Here is a 23,635-nt window from a genome sequence, read left to right as displayed (position 1 = left end):
TCTGCTAGCTTTGTTTTCTGCAGCATGGACCTAACACTTTCATTCATATGGGTCATTAACCACTTCTTACCTGGCCACTATACAAAAATGGCCGGGTGGGACAAGCGCCGTTCTGAGTGGACGTACCTGTACATCCTAGGGGCACGCACCGGCATGATCGCATTACCGCTGGATCCATGGAACACAGTGGATCAATGATCTATATACCGATCAGCAGTGCTCTGCCTTGGTACCATGTGATCACTGTGACCAATCACGTGGCCAGTAGTACAGATGGCTGCCATCGATGCAGCCATTCAGAACTACTGTGAGCTCTGTGATTGGTTACAGTGATCACATGATACAGGGCCAAGCACTGCCTTACTGTACCATGTAACCAGCTGTAGCCAATTACAGCTGATCCCAGGAATAGAGGCAAGAACTATCAAAAATTATTGTTTATACAGCCATTATGGCTGTATAAGCAATCATAGTGCAAAAAAAAACAAAAAAAAAACTATCAATTCCCTAGTGTAGTACTATGGTAAGACTGCACTGCTAGTGTATATATATATATATATATATATATATATATATATATATATATATATATATTTATTTATTTATATATATATATATATATATATATATATACACACACACACACACAGTATCTCACAAAAGTGAGGAGTACACCCCTCACATTTTTGTAAATATTTTAGAAATATTTTTTCATGTGACAACACTGAAGAAACTTTGCTACAATGTAAAGTAGTGAGTTTACAGCTTGTATAACAGTGTCAATTTGCTGTCCCCTCAAAATAACTCAACACACAGCCATTAATGTCTAAACTGCTGGCAACAAAAGTGAGTACACCCCTAAGTGAAAATGTCCAAATAGGGCCTAATTAGCTATTTTCCCTTCCCGGGGTAATGTGACTCATTAGTGTTACAATGTCTCAGGTGTGAATGGGGAGCAGGTGTGCTAAATTTGGTGTTAATTGCTCTCACTCTCTCATTATGGTTAGTAGAAGTTCAACATGGCACTTCATGGCAAATAGCTCTCTGAGGATCTGAAAAAAAGAATCGTTGCTCTACATAAAGATGGCCTAGGCTATAAGAAGATTGCCAAGACCCTGAAACTGAGCTGCAGCACAGTGGCCAAAACCATAAAGTGGTTTTACAGGACAGGTTCCACACAGGACAGGTTCCACTCAGGACAGGCCTCACCATGGTCGACCAAAGAAGCTGAGTGCATGTGCTCAGCGTCATATCCAGAGGTTGTCTTTGGGAAATAGACATATGAGTGCTGCGGGTGGGGGGTCAGCCTGTCAGTGCTCAGACCATACGCCATACAGTGCATCAAATTGGTCTGCATGGCTGTCATCCCAGAAGGAAGCCTCTTCTAAAGATAATGCAGAAGAACACCCGCAAACAGTTTGCTGAAGACAAGCAGACTAAAGACATGGATTACTGAAACCATGTTCTGTGGTCTGATGAGACCAAGATAAACTTATTTGGTTAAGATGGTGTCAAGCGTGTGTGGCGGCAACCAGGTGAGGAGTACAAAGACAAGTGTGTCTTGCCTACAGTCAAGCATGGTGGTGGGAGTGTCATGGTCTGTGGCTGCATGAGTGCTGCCAGCACTGGGGAATTACAGTTCATTGCGGGAACCATGAATGCCAACATGTACTGTGATATACTGAAAAAGAGCATGATCCCCCTCCCTTCAGAGACCGGGCCGCAGGGCAGTATTCCAACATAATAACGACCCCAAACACACCTCCAAGACGACCCCTGCCTTGCTAAAGAAGCTGAGGGTAAAGGTGATGTACTGGCCAAGCATGTCTCCAGACCTAAACCCTATTGAGCATCTGTGGGGCGTCCTCAAATGGAAGCTGGAGAAGTGCAAAGTCTCTAACATCCACAAGCTCCTTGATGTCGTCATGTAGGAATGAAAGAGGACTCCAGTGACAACCTGTGAAGCTCTGGTGAACTCCATGCCCAAGAGCATTAGGGCAGTGCTGGAACATAAGCCACACAAAATATTGACACTTTGGGCCCAATTTGGACATTTTCACTTAGGGGTGTTCTCACTTTTGTTGTCAGCGGTTTAGACATTAATGGCTGTGTGTTGAGTTATTTTGAGGGGACACCAAATTTACCATGTTATACAAGCTGTACACTCACTACTTTACATTGTAGTAAAGTGTAATTTCTTCAGTGTTGTCACGTGAAAAGATATAAGAAAATATTTACAAAAATGTGAGAGGCGTACTCACTTTTGTGAGATACTATATATATATATATATATATATATATATATATATATATGTATATGTATATTTATACCTTCTTTCTTATGCCCCTTTCACACAGACAGTCCGATCTGGTCTGCCTGTCCATTTTTCAGACATTCCAGATTGGACCCTCCGTTCTCCTCTATGGTGTGGTGGATGTAAATGGACTGTATCTATTTGAACTCGTCTACATCCAATCCATTCCGATCTGCTAAAAACAAAAACATGAGGATCCATTCTCCTCCACCTGGGCAGATCAGATCAGATGGCAGTTGGGTGTAAACAGACAGGCGGTCCATTTACATCCAACCGCCCATAGAGGAGAGAAAACTGTATCTGTGTAACATAAGTGGAATGTACACGGACCTGTCATCAACCTGCTCAGTGGGGATTGCAGATCCTCCTCATGGAGTCCTTCCCATGTGAAAGGGGCCTTACACTATGGTGACATTGTACCACACTGCCACACCAATCATTGTCCCCAATCACTTCCACCCACTCACAACGTCTTTAATAATCACCATACCACTTAGTGTCTCTGTTTACACCAGTTTAAGTGTCACTACACCAGTGTAAGCCAGCAATGTTGTTGCTGATTGTCGCCGTACATCGCTGGAGTTCAAGTGGTTAAACTGGGATGATGCCTGCAGCTGCAGAGTCCATGGTCGGCTCTCTTGAAAAAGCAATCCTACCGGCTAACCAAGAGAATTTGATCACAGTGATCTTGCTATGATCCAAATGCTTTTCAGGGAAGAGGAGGGATCTGGGATCTTAAAGACCCCAGATCTCTCCATAAAGAGTACCTGTCACATGCCCATAGCAGTCACAAGGAATATTTGCATTTCTTGTGACAGCAATAAAAGTGATAAAAAAATTAAAGTGACAGTGTAAAAAAATAAATAAAAAAAAAAAAACATTTTTTAAAGTGCCCCATCTCCCCATGCTCACACACAAAAGCGAACGCATGCATTGGGCACGCAGCATGTGCTCAAACAGCGATCGCCCCACACATGTGAGGTATCACTGTGAATATCAGATCATGGGCAGTAATTATAGCACCAGACCACCTGTGTAAATCTAAAGTGGTAACATGTAAAGATTTTTAAAGTGTTGCCTATGGATAGTAAAATGTATGTCTTTTTTGTCGCCGTTGCACAGGCATGCACAATTTTAAAATGTGACATGTTTGGTATCAATTTACTCAGCATAACATCATCTTTTATACCTTGCAAACAAACTTGGTTATGTATTGCGTTTTTTCATTAAGATTCAAAAAAGTGTATTTTTTCCCCAAAAAATTGCTTTTGAAAAACCACATAAAAATTTGCAACAATCACCAATTTATTCTCTAGGGCCTCTGCTAAAAATATAGGTGAACAAAAAGTGCCAGAAAAAGGCCTGCAGCTGAAGTTGTTAAACTCAGCCCTGACAGTGAAATAGCCTCACACATGTGTTATCGCCATACTCAGGAGTAGTATCAGGATGTATTTTAGGGTGTAATTATGGGTATGTACATGCTGTATTATTTGGCAGGTTTGTGTATAAAAAAAAAATTATAATAATTTCTTTTTCTGCATTTTCCAAAAATGTTTGGCAAAAATTTACTCACTATGCCTTTCAGTAAATGCCTTGGACTGTTTTCTTTTTAAATGGGGTAATTTTTTGAGTGTTTCCACTGTCCTGGTGCTCCAGGACCTCCATAACTGTGATAGGTAGTCAGGAAATTAAATACGTAATTTATGCCCCTGGATTACCAGAAGGTGCTCCTTAGATTTTGGGCCCCTTCTATGCATCTACGCTAAGAAAAATTCTCAAACACGTGCAGAATGGCAGAATGTGTTTTGTGGTTTAATTATAAGTATGCCTGTGCTTTGTGTGAGAAATAAAATAAAAAAAATGTCTCTTACAAAATACCTTTGTAGCCCCCTCCTAGGGTGGTGCTGGAGAGTGCATCGTTTTTGGGTTTCCCTGCTTACCAAAGGAACTGTCAGGCATATTTAAGTATTCTCTGCTTAACAGGGAGCAGTAAACCATTAATAGGGTCTGCTCAATGTGATCAGATGCTGCTCATGTTGTCTGTCTGTTTTACACTGGTCCAATAGGATGTGATATAGGTATATTGGACAGTGGGAGGAAACCTGACAAATAGGAGCATGGGTGTAGATGCAGCCCTGGCCATTGGCAGTGGAAAGTGCCTCAAAGCATGCTGAGTGACTGTTTTTGTACCAAGGGAGCATGTGTGCATGGGGTCTTTGGTTGGAGAGTGGGGTCCCGGAGGGAGGGGGCTGCTGCCCCTTCTCTGTACAGGCTGCCATGTGGCCTCAGGTGGATGACCTGTGGGCCAGAGTTACAGAAGCTGCAAACTAGATGTCCTGCAGAGCTGAAAGAGAGGGGGATATACCTGGAAGGATCTGTTCCTGGTTACTGTGAGTACAGCTGCACGTTTAGTGGCCTTTTTTTTACGAGGGCCATTCCTTTAAGCTAGCGAATTCAGTGGAAGGGTGACAGCTAAGGAGGATACTGGTTAATATCCTGAAGAGTCGGTGTTCATTGAGTCTGCTGCCAGAAACAGCAAAGGACTTTATCTTCCATACACATGCAGTATAGTTCATCAGAGGGTCTAATATTCAGTTCAATCAAGTCATGCTAAGTGAGTGTTGTTCTCCTCTGTGCATAGTTAAAGATGGAGTATCCCACTAAAGCCTTCTCCTATCCAAGTTCTACCAATAAATACAAAAGCATATCACCTATCCTGGTCATTGTATATTGAGCGGATGACTGTGCACTTGGCTGTGTGTAAAGGGGTAATTTTGAGGATATTTGCACTATCCTGGCATACAAGGGCTTCAAGAAATGAAAGTCAGTAGATCAATCGGTACATCAGGTGTGATCAATTTTCATGGACTTGTACTATGTCTTGTAGACTCTATAACTTTTACACAGACCAAATAACATACACTGATTTGGGTTATTCTTACCAAAGAAATTGAGTAGTATAAATTGTGGTCAATATGTATAAATAAAAAATTACTTCTATTTTACTTATTTTATTATTATGTTACTTTTTAATTTTATAACAGAAAATTCTTTTTTTTTTTTTTTTTTTCAAAAAATGTGGGCTTTTATTTTTTCGCTTATAGCACAAAAAATAGAAAACCCAGTGGTGAATTAACCACTTGCCGACTGCGCAAAGTATATTTACTGCGGCAGTCAGCCCCGGCCAGGCAGAGTGACGTAGGTCTACGTCGCTACTTGCCGCCGGTCCTGTGCGCGCTCCTGCGCGTCCCCGCCGACACCGATGGCTCGATTGGGTTCAGAACCGATCAGTCATCAGGTCCAGGCCAATGATTTTTGGCCTGGACCTGTAGATCGGTCCTGCCCAATCAGCTTCTGTTCTGAGTCTGTGAAATGTAAACACAGACTCAGAAAAGACGTGCCCTCTTCTCCCATGAACCTTTTTGGATTCATCTGGAGAAGAGAGCACATCTAACTGTAAGTACTGCACCAAACACAGTCACACACAGCTAGATAGGCACATTTACCCCCCGATTGCCCCCCCCCGATTAACCCCTACAGCCCCTGACACAACACACACTATATACAGCATATAGCATTTACCTATATACCCGTATAAGTGTGATTTGTGGTCAGGTGTAGCGCTTGCGACCCCCCCTTTCCACTTAAATTACCCGCCACCCCCCCTAATAAAGATTTAACCCTCTGATCCCCCCTGACCCCCCCGATCACCACCAGTTAACCCCTACACCCTCTGTCACATCAGCACTAATACAAACGTAATATACAGTGATTTTGTATTTTTGTATTAGTGTGATTGTGATCAGAATTAGCGCAGGTGACTAAGTTTCTGTCCCAAGAAGGTTTAGGGTCCCCGCCATCCGCCCAATAAAGATTTAACCCCCTGACCCCCCCCCCCTGATCACCCCTACACCCCCTGCCATAACACACACCGTATACAGTATATAGCATTTTGCTATATACCCGTATAAGTGTGATTTGTGGTCAGGGGTAGCGCTTGTGACCCCCCCTTTTCCACTTGAATTACCCGCCACCCCCCCTAATAAAGATTTAACCCTCTGATCCCCCCTGACCCCCTCTGATCACCGCCAGTTAACCCCTACACCCTCTGTCACATAAGCACTAATACAAACGTAATATACAGTGTTTTTGTATTTTTGTATTAGTGTGATTGTGATCAGAATTAGCGCAGGCGACTACGTTTCTGTCCCAAGAAGGTTTAGGGTCCCCCCCACCCACCCAATTAAGATTTAACATCCTGACCCCCCCCCCCTGATCACCCCTACACCCCCTGCCACAACACACACTGTATACAGTATATAGCATTTTCTATATACCCGTATAAGTGTGACTTGTGACCAGGTTTAGCGCTTGCCACCGTTCCTTTTATCCTTAGGATACCCGCCAGCCCCTTCCAATAAAGATTTAACCCCCTGATCCCCCCCTGATCACATCCAGTTAACCCCTTCCCCCCTGTCACATTGCACACTAATACACACATAATATAGTGTTTTTACTGTATTTTGTATTAGTGTGATTGTGACTTGAGGTTGCGCTAGCGAGTTCGTTTCTTTCCCAAAGGAGGTTTAGGGTCCCCGCCACCCCCCCCCCCCAGATCCCCAGCGCATAGTTAGAAATACCCCTTGATTACCACACACACACACACGCACATACACTTCCATTACTAGTATAGTGTTTGAACAGATCAATATCTGATCTGATCAGAACTATACTAGCGCCCCCATAGTTTAGGGTTCCCAAAACGCGGTGTTTGCACGATCAGCACTGATTCCGGCCAGCACCTGCGTTTAACCCTTTCACCCAGGCAAGTGTAGTAATCAATAGATTACTGTCACTTACAAAAAAACACAACACACAAAACCGCTGTGTCAGCAGAGTCAGGCCTGATCCCTGCTAGCATTAGCAGTTTTTTTGGTAGCGCTTGAAATAGTCCTTGACAACCAGGTGCTTTTATTACCTGCTGTGAGTCAACACCACTGTACAGGTAAATTTAGTTACCAAAATGTCTAAACGTTTGTACAGTGGTGAAGAGGCTTATAGTATACTGGCCGTGTCATCTGATAGTGATGGGGAAGCTACAGTGACCGAATTACTGTCAGTATACAAACCAGATGACAGCAGCGGCTCCCTGACAGATAGCTCAGACGACAGATGGGTCCCTGTTAGACCCAGGCGTACCCGACCCCATTCTGGAGTTGTTGAGATGCAGGAATCGCAGGGTGCTCGTATGGAGCAGAGTGTGGTTACTAGTGCCGCTCATTTTTCTGGTGACCTGGCAAGCGCCAGCGGCCTAGTACACCCTGGACCTAGTACAACCAGCACTGCAGTATCACCTGGTGACGTGGCGAGTCCCCTAAGTGCAGTTGAAGCTGGTGCGGTGGCTAGCACAAGTAGTGGCCCGCAGCCACCGCGTATTCGTAGACAGGCCCGTAGAGCCCATAGTGCCCTCCCTGATGCGCTGGCATATCCCAATTGGCAACCCACTGATTCTACAGCGCCAGTACTTCCCCCATTCACCGCCCAACCTGGAATCCACGTGGAGACAGCTGGTTTTACGCCCCTGAACTTTTATGAGCTGTTCTTCACGGAAGATCTTTACAGATCTATTGTGGATCAATCAAATTTATATGCACAACAGTTCATCGCCGCCAACCCAAATTCGCCCCTTGCCAGACAATTCGGCTGGAAACCTATAACGGTTTCCAAATTTAAAATCTTTCTGGGCCTTTCCCTCCACATGGGCATAATTAAACAGAGTGAATTGCGGCTATATTGGTCCACTAGCCCAGTTCACCATATGCGCATGTACTCTGCCTCCATGTCCAGGGGGAGATACGAGCAAATTCTGCGATTTATGCATTTCAGCGACAATTAAATCTGTCGTCCTCAGGGAGACCCTGAATACGATCGGCTCCACAAAATTCGGCCCCTCATAGACCACTTCAATCAGCGGTTTGCAGCCTTGTTTACCCCCGAACAAGTTGTCTGTGTTGACGAGTCCCTGATTAAATTTACTGGCCGCCTTGCTATGAAACAGTACCTCCCCAGCAAGCTTGCCAAGTACGGGGTCAAACTGTATAAATTGTGTGACAGGGCCACAGGCTATACAGTTAGTTTCCGGGTCTATGAGGGAAAAGATAGCTGTGTGGAGCCCCCGAACTGCCCAGACTACATAGGGAGCAGCGGTAAGATTTTTTGGGACTTGGTGTCACCCTTATCCGGAAAGGGGTACCATTTGTACGTGGACAACTTTTATACAAGCGTGCCACTATTTAGTCACCTTCTCGATTTACAAATTGGCGCATGTGGCACCGTGCAACCTAATCGCCGGGGCTTCCCCCAACGGCTTGTAAATTCCCGTCTTAGTCGGGGGGCGAGAGCCTGCTTGAAAACGGACAAATTGCTTGCGGTGAAGTGGAAGGATACACGGGATGTTTATGTTCTGTCCTCACTTCACGCAGACACGACGATCCAAATCACTACGGCAACTGGCGTTGTGGAGAAACCCCTCTGTGTCCACGAATATAACCTTAACATGGGAGGGGTGGACCTTAACGACCAGCTTTTGGCGCCGTATTTAGTTGTCCGTAAAGCCAGACGCTGTCTGTTTACCTTTACCAATTGGCTATGCTGAACGCCTTTGTCCTATACAGGGCGTCAGGACGGTCTCTGCCAAAAAAACTCTAAGCAGTTAAGGAAAAGTAGAATGTGATGTGTTAATGATAAAAGAAATTTGTAGTGATTTGTCATTTTTCAAAATTTTTACACATAATAAAGGTGTAATTGACACTAAAATGTATGCAGATTTAAACCATGTATAGGTTGACATCTAAGCAAGGAAGAATATTAGAATATTATAAGCCATTCAGTGGAAAAATATTGGTCAATCCCAGGGGCTCTGTCCTAACAATACCGGCAATTTACAACTTTTTCACAACCACCTTCTCAGTCAGCTTTTATGGTTGGTACCAAGGTTAAGGGGCTGCAGGCTAGTTATCGTGTTACACATGCATTTTCTGTTTGTTTGCCCTTAATAATTTTGTCCCTATCTCACTGTATATTTAAGAGATGCGTTATAAAGTCCCACCCTTCTTCTTCAAGCTTTAGCTTCCATTCATTACATATACTGTATTCTGCGGGAGCTAGAACACACTATGATTTTTGACCGTTACAGTATGATGTTCATCTGTTATGATCTGCACAGTTTTGGATTAAAGCTTTCTATGATCAGCAAGATGTCATTTGGATCGAAACACCGCCTGCCAAGGTAATGAGACTGTAAATTGAATTATCTCACCAGAACTGGATCATTTAGAGAGCTCACACTTTCAGTGCTTAGATTGCAAAGCAGAACACTGGTGAAATTAGCAAAGGTTAAAATAGGTAAAACTCTTAAGGCTGTTTACCTTAAAGTGGTAGTAAACTTTACTAAAAAAAACATAAAAATCTACTCCTTGCAAGTAATGTCATAATATGCTAGTTTGCCCCACATACTAGCACATCATGAAAGACGTACTTTGAAACAAAGCCCTCCAGTTGTGCACTGTCACTGCTGACAGGGTTTCCATCTTCACCCAGTCTTCCTTCTAGGTGGCCACTTGATTTGGCCGAGCCTTAAAGTTATCACTCCCTTGTATGCATGCGGGAGTCTTGGCCATGACACAGAACTTTGAAGGAACGGCACGAGTATCCCATTCCTTCAGAGTGCATGCGCTGGTGACATCATCGGCTGCAAAGACACTGAAAATCTCCTATATGGTGCACGTTTAGGAGATATTCCTTGTACCTACATGTAAGCTTTAATATAAGCTTATCTGTAGGTACAAGTGTCCAAGCAGAGTTTACTACGGCTTTATTACATTCTCTGCATTTAGGTAAAAAACTGTCTGTGCCCAGGAACCCCCCGAACTTTTATGAGCTGTTCTTCACGGAAGATCTTGCACAACAGTTCATCGCCGCCAACCCAAATTCGCCCCTTGCCAGACAATTCGGCTGGAAACCTATAACGGTTTCCGAATTTAAAATCTTTCTGGGCCTTTCCCTCCACATGGGCATAACTAAACAGAGTGAATTGCGGCTATATTGGTCCACTAGCCCAGTTCACCATATGCGCATGTACTCTGCCTCCATGTCCAGGGGGAGATATGAGCAAATTCTGCGATTTATGCATTTCAGCGACAATTAAATCTGTCATCCTCGGGGAGACCCTGAATACGATCGGCTCCACAAAATTCGGCCCCTCATAGACCACTTCAATCAGCGGTTTGCAGCCTTGTTTACCCCCGAACAAGTTGTCTGTGTTGACGAGTCCCTGATTAAATTTACTGGGCGCCTTGCTGAGAAACAGTACCTCCCCAGCAAGCATGCCAAGTACGGGGTCAAACTGTATAAATTGTGTGACAGGGCCACAGGCTATACAGTTAGTTTCCGAGTCTATGAGGGAAAAGATAGCTGTGTGGAGCCCCCGAACTGCCCAGACTACATAGGGAGCAGCGGTAAGATTGTTTGGGACTTGGTGTCACCCTTATCCGGAAAGGGGTACCATTTGTACGTGGACAACTTTTATACAAGCGTGCCACTATTTAGTCACCTTCTCGATTTACAAATTGGCACATGTGGCACTGTGCGACCTAATCGCCGGGGCTTCCCCCAACGGCTTGTAAATTCCCGTCTTAGTCAGGGGGGCGAGAGCCTGCTTGAAAACTGACAAATTGCTTGCGGTGAAGTGGAAGGATACACAGGATGTTTATGTTCTGTCCTCCCTTCACGCAGACACGACGATCCAAATCACTACGGCAACTGGCGTTGTGGAGAAACCCCTCTGTGTCCACGAATATAACCTTAACATGGGAGGGGTGGACCTTAACGACCAGCTTTTGGCGCCGTATTTAGTTGCCCGTAAAGCCAGACGCTGGTACAAAAAAGTGTCTGTTTACCTTTACCAATTGGCTATGCTGAACGTCTTTGTCCTATACAGGGCGTCAGGACGAACTGGATCTTTCCGGGAATTCCAGGAAGAGATCATCCTTGCCTACCTGTACCCAGGAGGCATGCCTTCCCAACTTCCCCTTCCAGATGCAGTGAGCCGGCTGCATGAGAGGCATTTTTCTTATGTCCTCCCGAGTACCCCTACCCAAAGATACCCCCAAAAAAGATATTGTGTCTGTAGCAGGCGCGGATGTAGGCGTGACACCCGTTATTTTTGTCCCAAATGTCCTGACCAACCTGGTCTCTGCATCGGGGAATGTTTTGAGCGCTACCATACACTAGTGGAGTATTAGTGTAGGGTACAGCACGACACAGTGTAGGGCACACAAACACAGGGTCTCGAAGGATGTTGGATGTCCATTTTGAGAGACCCAAGCTGGAAGATCGCAGTCCCAAATCAAGACATCAAGAAACAGTTAGAAAGAAAAATAAAAGGATCCAAAAACTGTTGTTGTGTCAGTCATTTTATATGTCCTTCTACTCTTCTTATTGTACTTTTAATGTCCTTTGTTTGTTTTTTCATTCTTTTGTGACCTGTTTCTCTTGCAGGTACTCGTCGGCTACCACGCATTGATTTTATATATTCTGACACAAACAGTGTTTGCGCTCAGCATATATGAATACCTTTGCTGATAGCAGCTGTGGTGATTTTCTGATTTCAGCACTGCAGTTAAAATCCTATTTTGGTATACGTGGATAGTGTCGTGTATACCCATCATTAAATTCAGTGGGTGGCTGTTTGGGCGGTTAATGATGAGTAATACTACGCATTATTCCTGTGCTGATTTCGGATAGGTTCTCTTTTTTTTCCGTTCAGCCCACAGGCTGCATGAAAAAAAAAAAAAAACCTATATGCCAAACAAGGACCAGCAATGTACTGGTACGTTGTTGGACTTTGAGTGGTTATACCAGGATGATGCCTGCAGATTTAGGCATCATCTTGGTATCGTTTTTTACAGCCAGCGGTCGGCTTACATGTAAAAGCAATCCTAGCAGGTAATTGGCCGCTAGACTGCTTTTACATGCAGTGGGAGGGGCCTCCCCCCCCACCGCCGCCTTCCGCAGCCTTCCGTGGTTTTTCTCGGGCTCTCCTGTCCCACCGGTTAACCCGAGAGTGCAGCCGGTGGTTCAATTATCTAACCATAGAGCTAATTGGAGATGAGAATGGCTCCATTTATCTCTATGGCCTAAGATGCCGGAGGCTACGAGCATTTCATGACTTCTGTTTCGCCAGAAATAAACAGGGCCATTGGGAAATTGGGAAAGTATTTTATCACACCAATTTTGGCGTGGTCAGATGCGTTAAGGTCAGAGGAGAGATCTAGAGTCTAAAAGACCCCAATTTTTTAAAAAAAGAGTACCTGTCACTACAGATTGCTATCATAGGGGATATTTAAATTCACTGTAATAACAATAAAAATGATTTAAAAAAAATGAAAGGAAAGGTGTCAAAATAACATAAAAAAATCAAAAGAAAAAAAAAAATCGAGCCCCCCCCTTTCCCCCCGTGCTTGCGCGCAATGGCGCACGCAAGCATTGGTCTAGTGTCATATGTAAACCGCAATTGCAGCATGCATGTGAGGTATCGCCGTGATCGCCAGATCGAGTGCAGTAATTCTTGCAGTAGACCTTCTCTGTAAGTCTAAAGTGGTAACCTGTAGAGACTTTTTAAAGGTTTTTAAAAATGTACGTATGTTTTTGCTGCTGCACAGGCATGCGCAATTTTTAAAGCATGTCATGTTAGGTGTCTATGTACTCGGCATAAGATCATCTTTTAAATTTTACCAAAAAAAATGGAATTATATAGTGTATTTGTGCAATAAATTTAAAAAAATTTATTTTTTTCGCAAAAATTGCGTTTGGAAAATCTGTGCGCAAATACCGTGTGACAAAAAAATTTGCAACATCCACCATTTTATTCTATAGGGCCTCTGCTTTAAAGAAATATATAATGTTTGGGGGTTCAAAGTAATTTTCTAGTAAAAAAAAAATATTTTTTCATGTAAACAAAAAGGCACAGAAAAGGTTTGGTTTTCAAGTGGTTAGAAGAGTGGGTGATGTGTGGCTAAGATTGTGCATAAAATGCCGGGACAGTTCAAACACCCCCCAAATGACCCCTTTTTGAAAAGTAGACACCCAAAGCTATTTTCTGAGAGGCATGGTGAGTCCATGGAGTATTTTATATTTTGCCACAAGTTTCGGGAAAATTATTATTTTTTTTTTTGTTGTTGTTTTTTTACAGAAAGTTGTCACTAAATGATATATTGCTCACGCATGCCATGGGAATATGTGAAATGACACCCCAAAATACATTCTTTTGCTTCCCCTGAGTACAGGGATACCACATGTGTGAGACTTTTTGGGAGCCTAGCTGTGTACGCGACCCCGAAAACCAGTCCACATCTTCAGGTTTTCTAATGGCGTAAATTGCTGATTTTACCCCTGACTACCTGTCACAGTTTCAGAGGCCCTGAAATTTCAAGATAGCACAAAACCCCCCCAAATGACCCCATTTTGCAAAGTAGACACTCCAAGCTATTGGCTGAGAAGCATGGTGAGTCCATGGAATAGTTTATATTTTGCCACAAATTTCGGGAAAATTTTTTTTTTTTTTACACAAAGTTGTCAGTAAATTATATATTGCTCACACATGCCATGGGTATATGTGAAATGACACCCCAAAATACATTCTGCTGCTTCTCCTGAGTACAATGATACCCCATGTGTGAGACTTTTTGCCAGTCTAGCCGCATACAGGACCCGGAAAACCAATGCGCACCTTTTGGCTTTCTAAGGGCGTAAATTGTTGATCTCACTCCTTACTACTTATCACACTTTTGAAGTCCATAAAAAGCCAAGATGGCACAAAACCCCCCCAAATGACCCCATTTTGCAAAGTAGACTCTCCAATCTATTTGCTGAGAGGCATGGTGAGTATTTTGCAGCTCTAATTTTTTTGGGAAAATGAAGAAAAAACAGGAAAATGCATTTCTTTTCCTCTTTTTTCAATTTCCAAAACTTTGTGACAAAAAGTGAGATCTGCAAAACACTCAACATGCCTCTCTGCAAATAGCTCAGGGTGTCTAATTTCCGAAAAGGGGTCATTTGGGGGGGGGGGGGGGTTGTGCTGTCTTGGCATTTCATGGCCTCCAAAACTGTGATAGGTAGTCAGGAGTGAAATCAACAATTTACGCCCTTGGAAAGCCTGAAAGCGGGGACTGGTTTTCGGGGACCTGTACTCGGCTAGACTGCAAAAAAGTCTCACACATGGAGTATCCCTGTACTCAGGAGAAGCAGCAGAATGTATTTTGGGGTGTCATTTCACATATACCCATGGCATGTGTGAGCAATATATCATTTACTGACAACTTTGTGTAAAAAAAATAAATAAAATATATATATATATATATATTTCCCGGAACTTGTGGCAAAATATAAAATATTCCATGGATTCACCATGCCTCTCAGCAAATAGCTTGGGGTGTCTACTTTCCAAAATGGGGTCATTTGGGGGGGTTTTGTGCTATCTTGGAATTTTAGGGCCTCCAAAACTGACAGGTAGTGCAGAGGTGACATGAACAATTTACGCCATTAGAAAACCTGAGAGTGTTGATTGGCTTTTGCGGTCCTGTACACAGCTAGGCTCCCAAAAAGTCTCACACATGGGGTATCTCCATACTCAGGAGAAGCGGCAGAATGTATTTTGGGGTCTCATTCCCCATATACCCATGTCATGTGTGAGAAATTTATCTTTTAGTGACAACGTTGTGTAAAAAATAAAAATTAAAAAAAAAATTGTAATTTTCCCAAAACTTGTGGCAAAATATAAAATATTCCATGGACTCACCATGCCTCTCAGAAAACAGCTTGGGGTGTCTACTTTCCAAAATATGGTCATTTGGGGGGGGTTTTGTGGTATCTTGATATTTCAGGGCCTCCTAAACCGTTATAGGTAGTGAGAAAATGCAATGAAAAATGTACGCCCTTTGAAATTCTGATGGTGGTGATTTGTTTTCGGGGTCCCGTACACAGCTAGGCTCCCAAAAAGTCCCACATATGTGGTATCCCTGTACTCAGGAGAAGCAGCAGAAAATATTTTCGGGTGTAATTACACATATACCCATGGCATGTGTGAGCAATATATCATTTCAATGACAACTTTGTGTAAAAAAAAAAATAATTTTTTTTAGTCATTTTTCAAACACCTGTGACAAAAAAATGAAATATTCAATGAGCTCAACATGCCTGTCAGGACATTCCTTAGGATGTCTACTTTCCAAAAAGTGGTAGTTTGGGGGGGTTTTGTACTGCCCCGCCATTTTAGCACTTCATGAAATGAGATAGGCAGTCAGAAATTAAAGCTGCGTAAATTTCACTATTTACACCATAGTTTGTAGATGCTATAACTTTTGCGCAAACCAATAAAAATATGCTCATTGATTTTTTTTTTGTCAAAGACATGTAGCTAAATATATTTTGGCCAAAACAAATGACATAAATTGAGTATATTGGATATTTTTTAAAAGACAAATTTGAAAATGTCATTTTTTTGCAAAATTTTTGCTATTTTTTTATTAATATCGCAAAAAATAAAAAGCGCAGAGGCGATCAAATACCACCAAAAGAAAGCTCTGTTTGTGGGAAAAAAAGGACGTAAATTTCGTTTAGGTACAACATTGCATGACTGAGCAATTATCAGTTAAAGTCACAAAGTGCCAAGTTGAAAAAAGGGGTCTGGTCTTTAAGCTGCACAATCCACCGGTGGTAAAGTGGTTAATACCACCAAAGGAAAGCTTTATTTGTGTGAAAAAAATTATAAAAATGTAATATCATTGTCCATAATGTTGCAAGTAATAATCATTCAAAGTGTGAGAGCGCTGCTGAACGCTGGTGCCATGCTTTCCAGGCTCCTAAAAATAAAACACTTCTCTTTGAAATATGTTCTACTGTCGTGCAGTTTACAGGACAACCCAGTTATCTGAATGATCAATTATACTTACATGTTCTGGCAGTAGTGGAGATGCCTGGTCCCACAGCAGAACCAAAGAGCACATATAATGAGATGACATACTCCGTGTTGTGTGCCAGGTTCTTCAGCTCAAAAGATGTAAGTGTACTATTCAGTGCAAGCTGGCGGGGACGGTCTCTGCCAAAAAACTCTAAGCAGTTAAGGAAAAGTAGAATGTGATGTGTTAATGATAAAAGAAATTTGTAGTGATTTGTCATTTTTCAAAATTTTTACACATAATAAAGGTGTAATTGACACTAAAATGTATGCAAATTTAAACCATGTATAGGTTGACATCTAAGCAAGGAAGAATATTAGAATATTATAAGCCATTCAGTGGAAAAATATTGGTCAATCCCAGGGGCTCTGTCCTAACAATACCGGCAATTTACAACTTTTTCACAACCACCTTCTCTGTCAGCTTTTATGGTTGGTACCAAGGTTAAGGGGCTGCAGGCTAGTTATCGTGTTACACATGCATTTTCTGTTTGTTTGCCCTTAATAATTTTGTCCCTATCTCACTGTATATTTAAGAGATGCGTTATAAAGTCCCACCCTTCTTCTTCAAGCTTTAGCTTCCATTCATTACATATACTGTATTCTGCGGGAGCTAGAACACACTATGATTTTTGACCGTTACAGTATGATGTTCATCTGTTATGATCTGCACAGTTTTGGATTAAAGCTTTCTATGATCAGCAAGATGTCATTTGGATCGAAACACCGCCTGCCAAGGTAATGAGACTGTAAATTGAATTATCTCACCAGAACTGGATCGTTTAGAGAGCTCACACTTTCAGTGCTTAGATTGCAAAGCAGAACACTGGTGAAATTAGCAAAGGTTAAAATAGGTAAAACTCTTAAGGCTGTTTACCTTAAAGTGGTAGTAAACTTTACTAAAAAAAACATAAAAATCTACTCCTTGCAAGTAATGTCATAATATGCTAGTTTGCCCCACATACTAGCACATCATGAAAGACGTACTTTGAAACAAAGCCCTCCAGTTGTGCACTGTCACTGCTGACAGGGTTTCCATCTTCACCCAGTCTTCCTTCTAGGTGGCCACTTGATTTGGCCGAGCCTCAAAGTTATCACTCCCTTGTATGCATGCGGGAGTCTTGGCCATGACACAGAACTTTGAAGGAACGGCACGAGTATCCCATTCCTTCAGAGTGCATGCGCTGGTGACATCATCGGCTGCAAAGACACTGAAAATCTCCTATATGGTGCACGTTTAGGAGATATTCCTTGTACCTACATGTAAGCTTTAATATAAGCTTACCTGTAGGTACAAGTGTCCAAGCAGAGTTTACTACAGCTTTATTACATTCTCTGCATTTAGGTAAAAAACTTTCTGTGCCCAGGAACCCCCCGACCCTTCTCATACTTACCTGAGCTTGATTTCGATCCAGAGCTGTGCACAAGAGCAGTGGCCCTCTCAGCTTTCTACCTCCTCACAGGGCAGATTGATAGCAGAGGGAGCCACTGGCTTCTACTGCTTTCATTTAAATCCTATGACGAGGGAAGAGGGGATGGGGCAAAGCCCTGCTGTTTGTGTCTATGCACGCAGCCAGTGGGAGCAAGCCTGCACGAGTGCTCCCATAGCAGTGGCTTGCTAGGAGGGATACTCAAAAGGCAGCAAGTGCCAGGTGCAGAGGCGGAGGACCCCAGAAAAGGAGGATTGGGGCTGCTCTGTGCAATGCTTTTGTATGGTAAGTATGACATGCTTTTTTTTTAAATGTAAAGGTTTAAAATCACATTAACTAAGTATTTGAATTCCTGGCCAATATTAATTTTATTTCTTGTTCTCTTTGGCCCCTTTCACACTGGCTTTCCGATCAGGTCCACCTGTCAGTTTTTCAGGCAGACCTGATCGGGTGCTCCATTCACCCCTATGGAGCAGCGGATGTCAGCGATGACATGTCCGCTGACAACCGCTGCTATCCGATCCTGTCTGTGAAATCCAGACGGATGGTAACCTTAAATCTAATCCACAGCACTCTGGGATCCTTAGACATGTATTTTAAATGAACAGAAACCAATGCATTGAACAATAGTTAAAAAAAAACATAGTTTCTAAATAAGAAGCAACTAAATTTAAAACCATTTTAGTTTCCCTTCAAAAGGACTACTTTCTGATATACTCGATGCAACTAAATCAACATCATTTAAAACAATTGCATATTAGTTTGGGCGGAGGGAAGTTACTCTCTGTTCAGGTTCAGTCAAAGAGAATTTAGGTTGAAAATTCAAAAAATCTTTCATTAATAATGAAAACGCTTGCCACATATCAGTCCAATGAGTCTGGAATAACGGTTATAGTCGTTTGTAGAAACATAATAATGAAGTATGATTCTTAACAAGCAAAGCCCATACATCGTTACACAATCTTTTATAATTATCATTTTTACAGTTAACACAGAACACAGTTTAAAGAACGTATGTAATCATAAAAAATATGTGGGCTGCTGTTGCTCATCTTAGGGTGAAAATGCTAATTGACTGGCTGTCATGATAATCAACCCTATGGGTAACTGACCCTAAACAAGTACTGTATTTAGATCAGCTGACTTCATTAGCTGCTTACTTGCTCTGGGCCTGTGTAATAAAGTAACCAAGAAACCAACACTTTCAGAAGGAAATTAGCAATAGCAGGCTATGCCTCTCCATGAAAATGACAGTGCATGATTACTATACATACTGTATATAGCATATGCTATGACTAACTTACATAAATAAATATTAGCTATATTGTATTTTCCTATATATATCCATTACCTGCTGTGGGTCCATATGATATCCTATATCCAGTAGCACCAGGGACTGCATTCCATGTGATAACTACTGTATTGATGGATACTGCGCTCACTTTAACACTTTGAACTGAACTTGAGGCCACTAGAAAAATCAATAAAGTTAGGAAAACTCTTAAAAAATCAAACAAATATGCTGGATTCATGTTTGTTAATAGAAAGGCCAAATATGTACTTATTAACAATTATTTCCTGGTGCATTGATTATCCTGTAATTACTTTATAATTATTAGTTATCAAAGAGATATTTTGAAAAAGTGTAACTGAAAATGAATAGTTTTATATGGTTGACCCCAAAAAGGTAACTGCTTTACCAGGTCATGGATAAACATAAGAATAAAAGTGCATGTAAGGCATTTTTTGCTTTAAATCTATTGTTTACATCACAATATCCTTCTCTCTTCCATTCCCTTTTATTGAATCTTCCCCATTCGAACAAATCCTAAAATCAAATGAAGGCCTATCCCTAGCTCTTGTCCTCTGTTGACATGACCCCTTTAAGAGGAGCATGGTAATCACCTCTGGGTTCTTATCCCTACACTACAAGTGAGAGTTGTAATGCACACAAAACTAATTTGCAAAGCATGGGTTATCCATCCACAATCCGCAATGTGCAGAGGTGTGAGAGGAGGATCAACCATCCTAAACACCACAATATGGTGAAAATCCAACATAAAATGGTATTGGGAATGAGTTAATATGGAATATATGAAAAAATAAAAAGTAAAATGAAGTAAAATATAAATAACCACCAAAGTGCGTAATATAAAGTGCAAAGTACTACAATATATATATCCTAGTATATACCTAAAATAATAATATCAGCATGTTGCAATAAAATGGTAAGAGAGTAACTTGAAATAATAATACATAGGCGATTATTATTTCAAGTTACTCTCTTACCATTTTATTGCAACATGCTGATATTATTATTTTAGGTATATACTAGGATATATATATTGTAGTACTTTGCACTTTATATTACGCACTTTGGTGGTTATTTATATTTTACTTCATTTTACTTTTTATTTTTTCATATATTCCATATTAACTCATTCCCAATACCATTTTATGTTGGATTTTCACCATATTGTGGCACTATTTACATATCCACCATTTATATTTATATTTTTATTCCTCAATCACATCTGTGTTTCTACATTTTATATTCTTTTCATTTTTATATATTTATATATACCTATTTGCACTTTATAAGCAGCGCCACCACTTCATATTTACATACATATTTATATAGCCTTTTGGCTATATTTTAAGTGAGGCTGCAGCTTACCTGTGCACACATTTAATTTATCCTCTGACATCCTTAGCACGGATTTATTTATATTCCATCCTAAACACCACCCCCTCACTTTATTTATGTGCCCTTGTGCCAAGGTGCTATAGTTGCTGGGATGTAAAGATAAGTAATCAATTGATGCATTTTGAATGCACACCTGCGGCTCAAGCATACATGCAAAGAATGGAAGTGCATGGAGGTAGGACTTTCCCATTTCAAATGTAATCATTGCAAATGGATTACTGAATAAATTATTAGGCGATTACACTGTAGGGATGGTTTAATGTTAGTTTCCAAACTAGCATTTCATTTAACTTAATGCTTATTTGAAACACATAGGTACACTTACCTGTACTTTTTGGTGTGAAGACACAGTTGTAACTTTCCATATATCACACTGGGCTACATTCATAAAGCGGTATCTTAGCACATCTGAGTATGCAGAAAGATACCGCATAGTGTTTTTCGGAATGTTTTTCAGCATTCACTAAAAAATGGCATGCAGTATTTTGGTAATGAAAGCCTGCGGTAATTTACAGCTGGCGGTGGCCACGCATGCTTACCACAGGGTGTCACTTGCTGGTTGTTAAAGTGGAGTTCTGCCCCCCTTAAAAAAAATAAAAGTCAGCAGCTACAAATACTGTAGCTGCTGACTTTTAAATAGTAGAACTTACCTGTGCAGGGAGCCCGTGATGTAGGTACCCAAAGCCGATTTACGTATCGGGTCTCAGTTGCCGTCGCCACCATCCAGGGTAAGGAAACCTGGCAGGCTTCACTGCTGGTTCCCTACTGCACATGCGCAAAGCACAAGGCGCACTGCACTTTGTAATTGGCCCAGTGGCGGAGGAAAAAGGAGGGGGCCGAACTTCCGAGGGACAGGTACCCATTCCCCCCTCCCCCCTTAAAGGTGCCAAATGGGGCACTGGAGAGTGGGAGGAAGCAGATAAGCGGAGTTTCACTTTTGAGTGGAACTCTGCTTTAAGGAGCAGGCGGCCACCAACGTCCTTAACCAATAACTGTCATGGTTGTTAAGGAGCAGGCCACCGTGTGGGGAAGAGGCCCTTGTCCACCATTAACATGGGGACAGGACAAGATGTTTGGCCCAATGCACCTCCCCCAGGTTGAGGGCATGTGGCCTGGTATGGTTCAGGGGGCGGTGTACTCATTTGTCCTCTCCCTTTTCTGACCCGACAGGCTGCATGCTCAGATAACGGTTTGGTTCATATTTTGAGGGGGACCCCACTCCATTTTTTTTTTACGTTTTTTAATTTGGGTTCCCTTCAAAATCCATACCAGACCCAAAGGACCTGGTATGGATTTGGGGGGAACCCAACATGTTTGTTTCACAATTTGTAATTGTTAAGGACTCAGGGGCCACCTGTTCCTTAACAACCAAGTACCGGTAAATATCACATGTCCGGACCACTACTTATTTACCACATGCAATTTTTTTTTTTGGTGAATAGACTTTTACTCCTGTGTTATGCGTTATTTACCTGAGTGTTTTTGCTTTATGCGGTAAATAACACATAATGCAGTAGACATTTTCAGATTCATGTGATATTTGAGAAAACACCTAAATACAGCATGCCATCTGGTTCTGTGAATAGAGCGCACTGTGACAATTGTTGTGAATGCATCACATTGGATCAGTGGATCACTGGATCATAAAATATACAATTAAAATACTTACAGGTTGTTGCTTTAGCAGTAAGAACAGGGCCTTCAATGTCTACAAAGATGGGGTTGACAGTTACAGTATATTCCATGTCTGGACGCAGCCCTTGAATCATATACTGAGTATAGCTATCTGCCAGGTTAACGTTTTGGGCATTTCCCTCTGTATGTGTCAAAAAATATTATTATTATTATTATTATTATTAATAAACAAAATCTGTACACATACAACTTCTTAAAACAACAATTTGTAAAACAACAACAATGTAAAACAACATCAGCAGGTAGCAATATATATGAAAGCATGCACATTAACAGGTGTCACCTCTGGTGACAAAATTTTGTCTTGGAAAAAATCATAACTAATGACCACTAAGAGTCCATTCAGACTAGCGCGACTTGTCACGGTCGATCGCTCGCCATTGAGTTGTACAGGACCCGTTCTAATAGGAGCGACACAAGTCGCTCCGACTTAGAAAAAGGGTCCTGTACTACTTTGGGGCGACCTGGAGGCGACTTGCATTGACTTCAATTATATGAAGTCCGTGCAAGTTGCGCCGAAGTCGCCCCACAAAGTCGTGTCGCGCCAGTCTGAATGGGCTGTAAGACAAACTGGTTGAATTTTGTAATTTATTATCTTTTGATGTTACTACTAGGGATGGGCGAATGGTTTGGCCCAAGCATGAGTTCGAATTTGCAGGGTGTTCGCCGTTTGTTCGCCCCGATGAACTCCATGCAATGTTGCGCCCTGTATAAGCTGTTTATTAAGGAGCAGGGCCAGGAAGCCGGCCGTGGCGCCCTTAACAACCGATGAGTCTTCAGCTGTCAATGGATTTCCCTGCTGACAGTTGAACAAAAAAAAAAGTGCAGGTTAAAAAAAAAAAAATCCTTTAAAAGTAGTGCCTTGGGGATTGTAATGTTCTGGTACCTCTGGTACCCTTGTTTCCATATTTCTCCTCTGCTAACTGCGTCCCATCTTGTGTAACAAGAGATGCATATACCTTTAAGACCGGATGACATCATTGCCGAGCGCCGCTATGAGCGGCTATTTCAATCGCCGGCTTGCTCTCACTCATCGCTCGTTCAAACCACATGTTCACCGCACCTACTCCTGTGAAGTCGGAGCTGCTGACATTTTCCCTTGCTGAACTGAAGCCGGAACCTCGCTGGTGATCCGTATCTCGCTACGGGATCACCTCTCTCTAATGGACACTGTTACTACTAACCTATCTAAGTGATAAGTACCCCACAGGGGATTCTTACTAACCAATCTCCTACTGTCATCTACTGCAATTACCAAGACTATCTGTATCTATCTATTCACTATCATCTGCATAGACTGTTAGCTCTTGGGACTACCTTCAACTATCCTTGCACTAGGTTACTCTGTCTAAGTATACTCCATCTGTGTCCTCTTACCATCTGCACTATACTTGACATCAGAACCTATCTGCTTTACCATCACCTGCAACTCTCCTAATACTACTTCTAGTGCTCACCATACAATAGCCTGTCT

General features: G+C 42.0%; 1 protein-coding gene across 1 annotated transcript in view; it reads right to left on the bottom strand.

The window, feature by feature from the left end:
* LOC309552573 (uncharacterized protein) overlaps window positions 1-23,635 on the bottom strand; it is a gene marked incomplete at both ends in the record, with an annotated part of 487,483 nt that overhangs the window by 424,308 nt on the left and 39,540 nt on the right. Inside the window, 3 exons of the mRNA XM_082253522.1 lie at window positions 16,325-16,483; window positions 19,111-19,230; window positions 22,136-22,282. Coding sequence (XP_082109648.1) covers window positions 16,325-16,483; window positions 19,111-19,230; window positions 22,136-22,282 — 426 coding nt within the window. The remainder of the gene's footprint in view (window positions 1-16,324; window positions 16,484-19,110; window positions 19,231-22,135; window positions 22,283-23,635) is intronic.

The sequence above is a fragment of the Pelophylax lessonae genome, assembly GCF_965119305.1.
Source record: "Pelophylax lessonae genome assembly, chromosome: 4".
NCBI lineage: Eukaryota > Metazoa > Chordata > Amphibia > Anura > Ranidae > Pelophylax > Pelophylax lessonae.
Note: the sequence above shows the minus strand (reverse complement) of the source record. Positions and strands in the feature narration are given on the sequence as shown.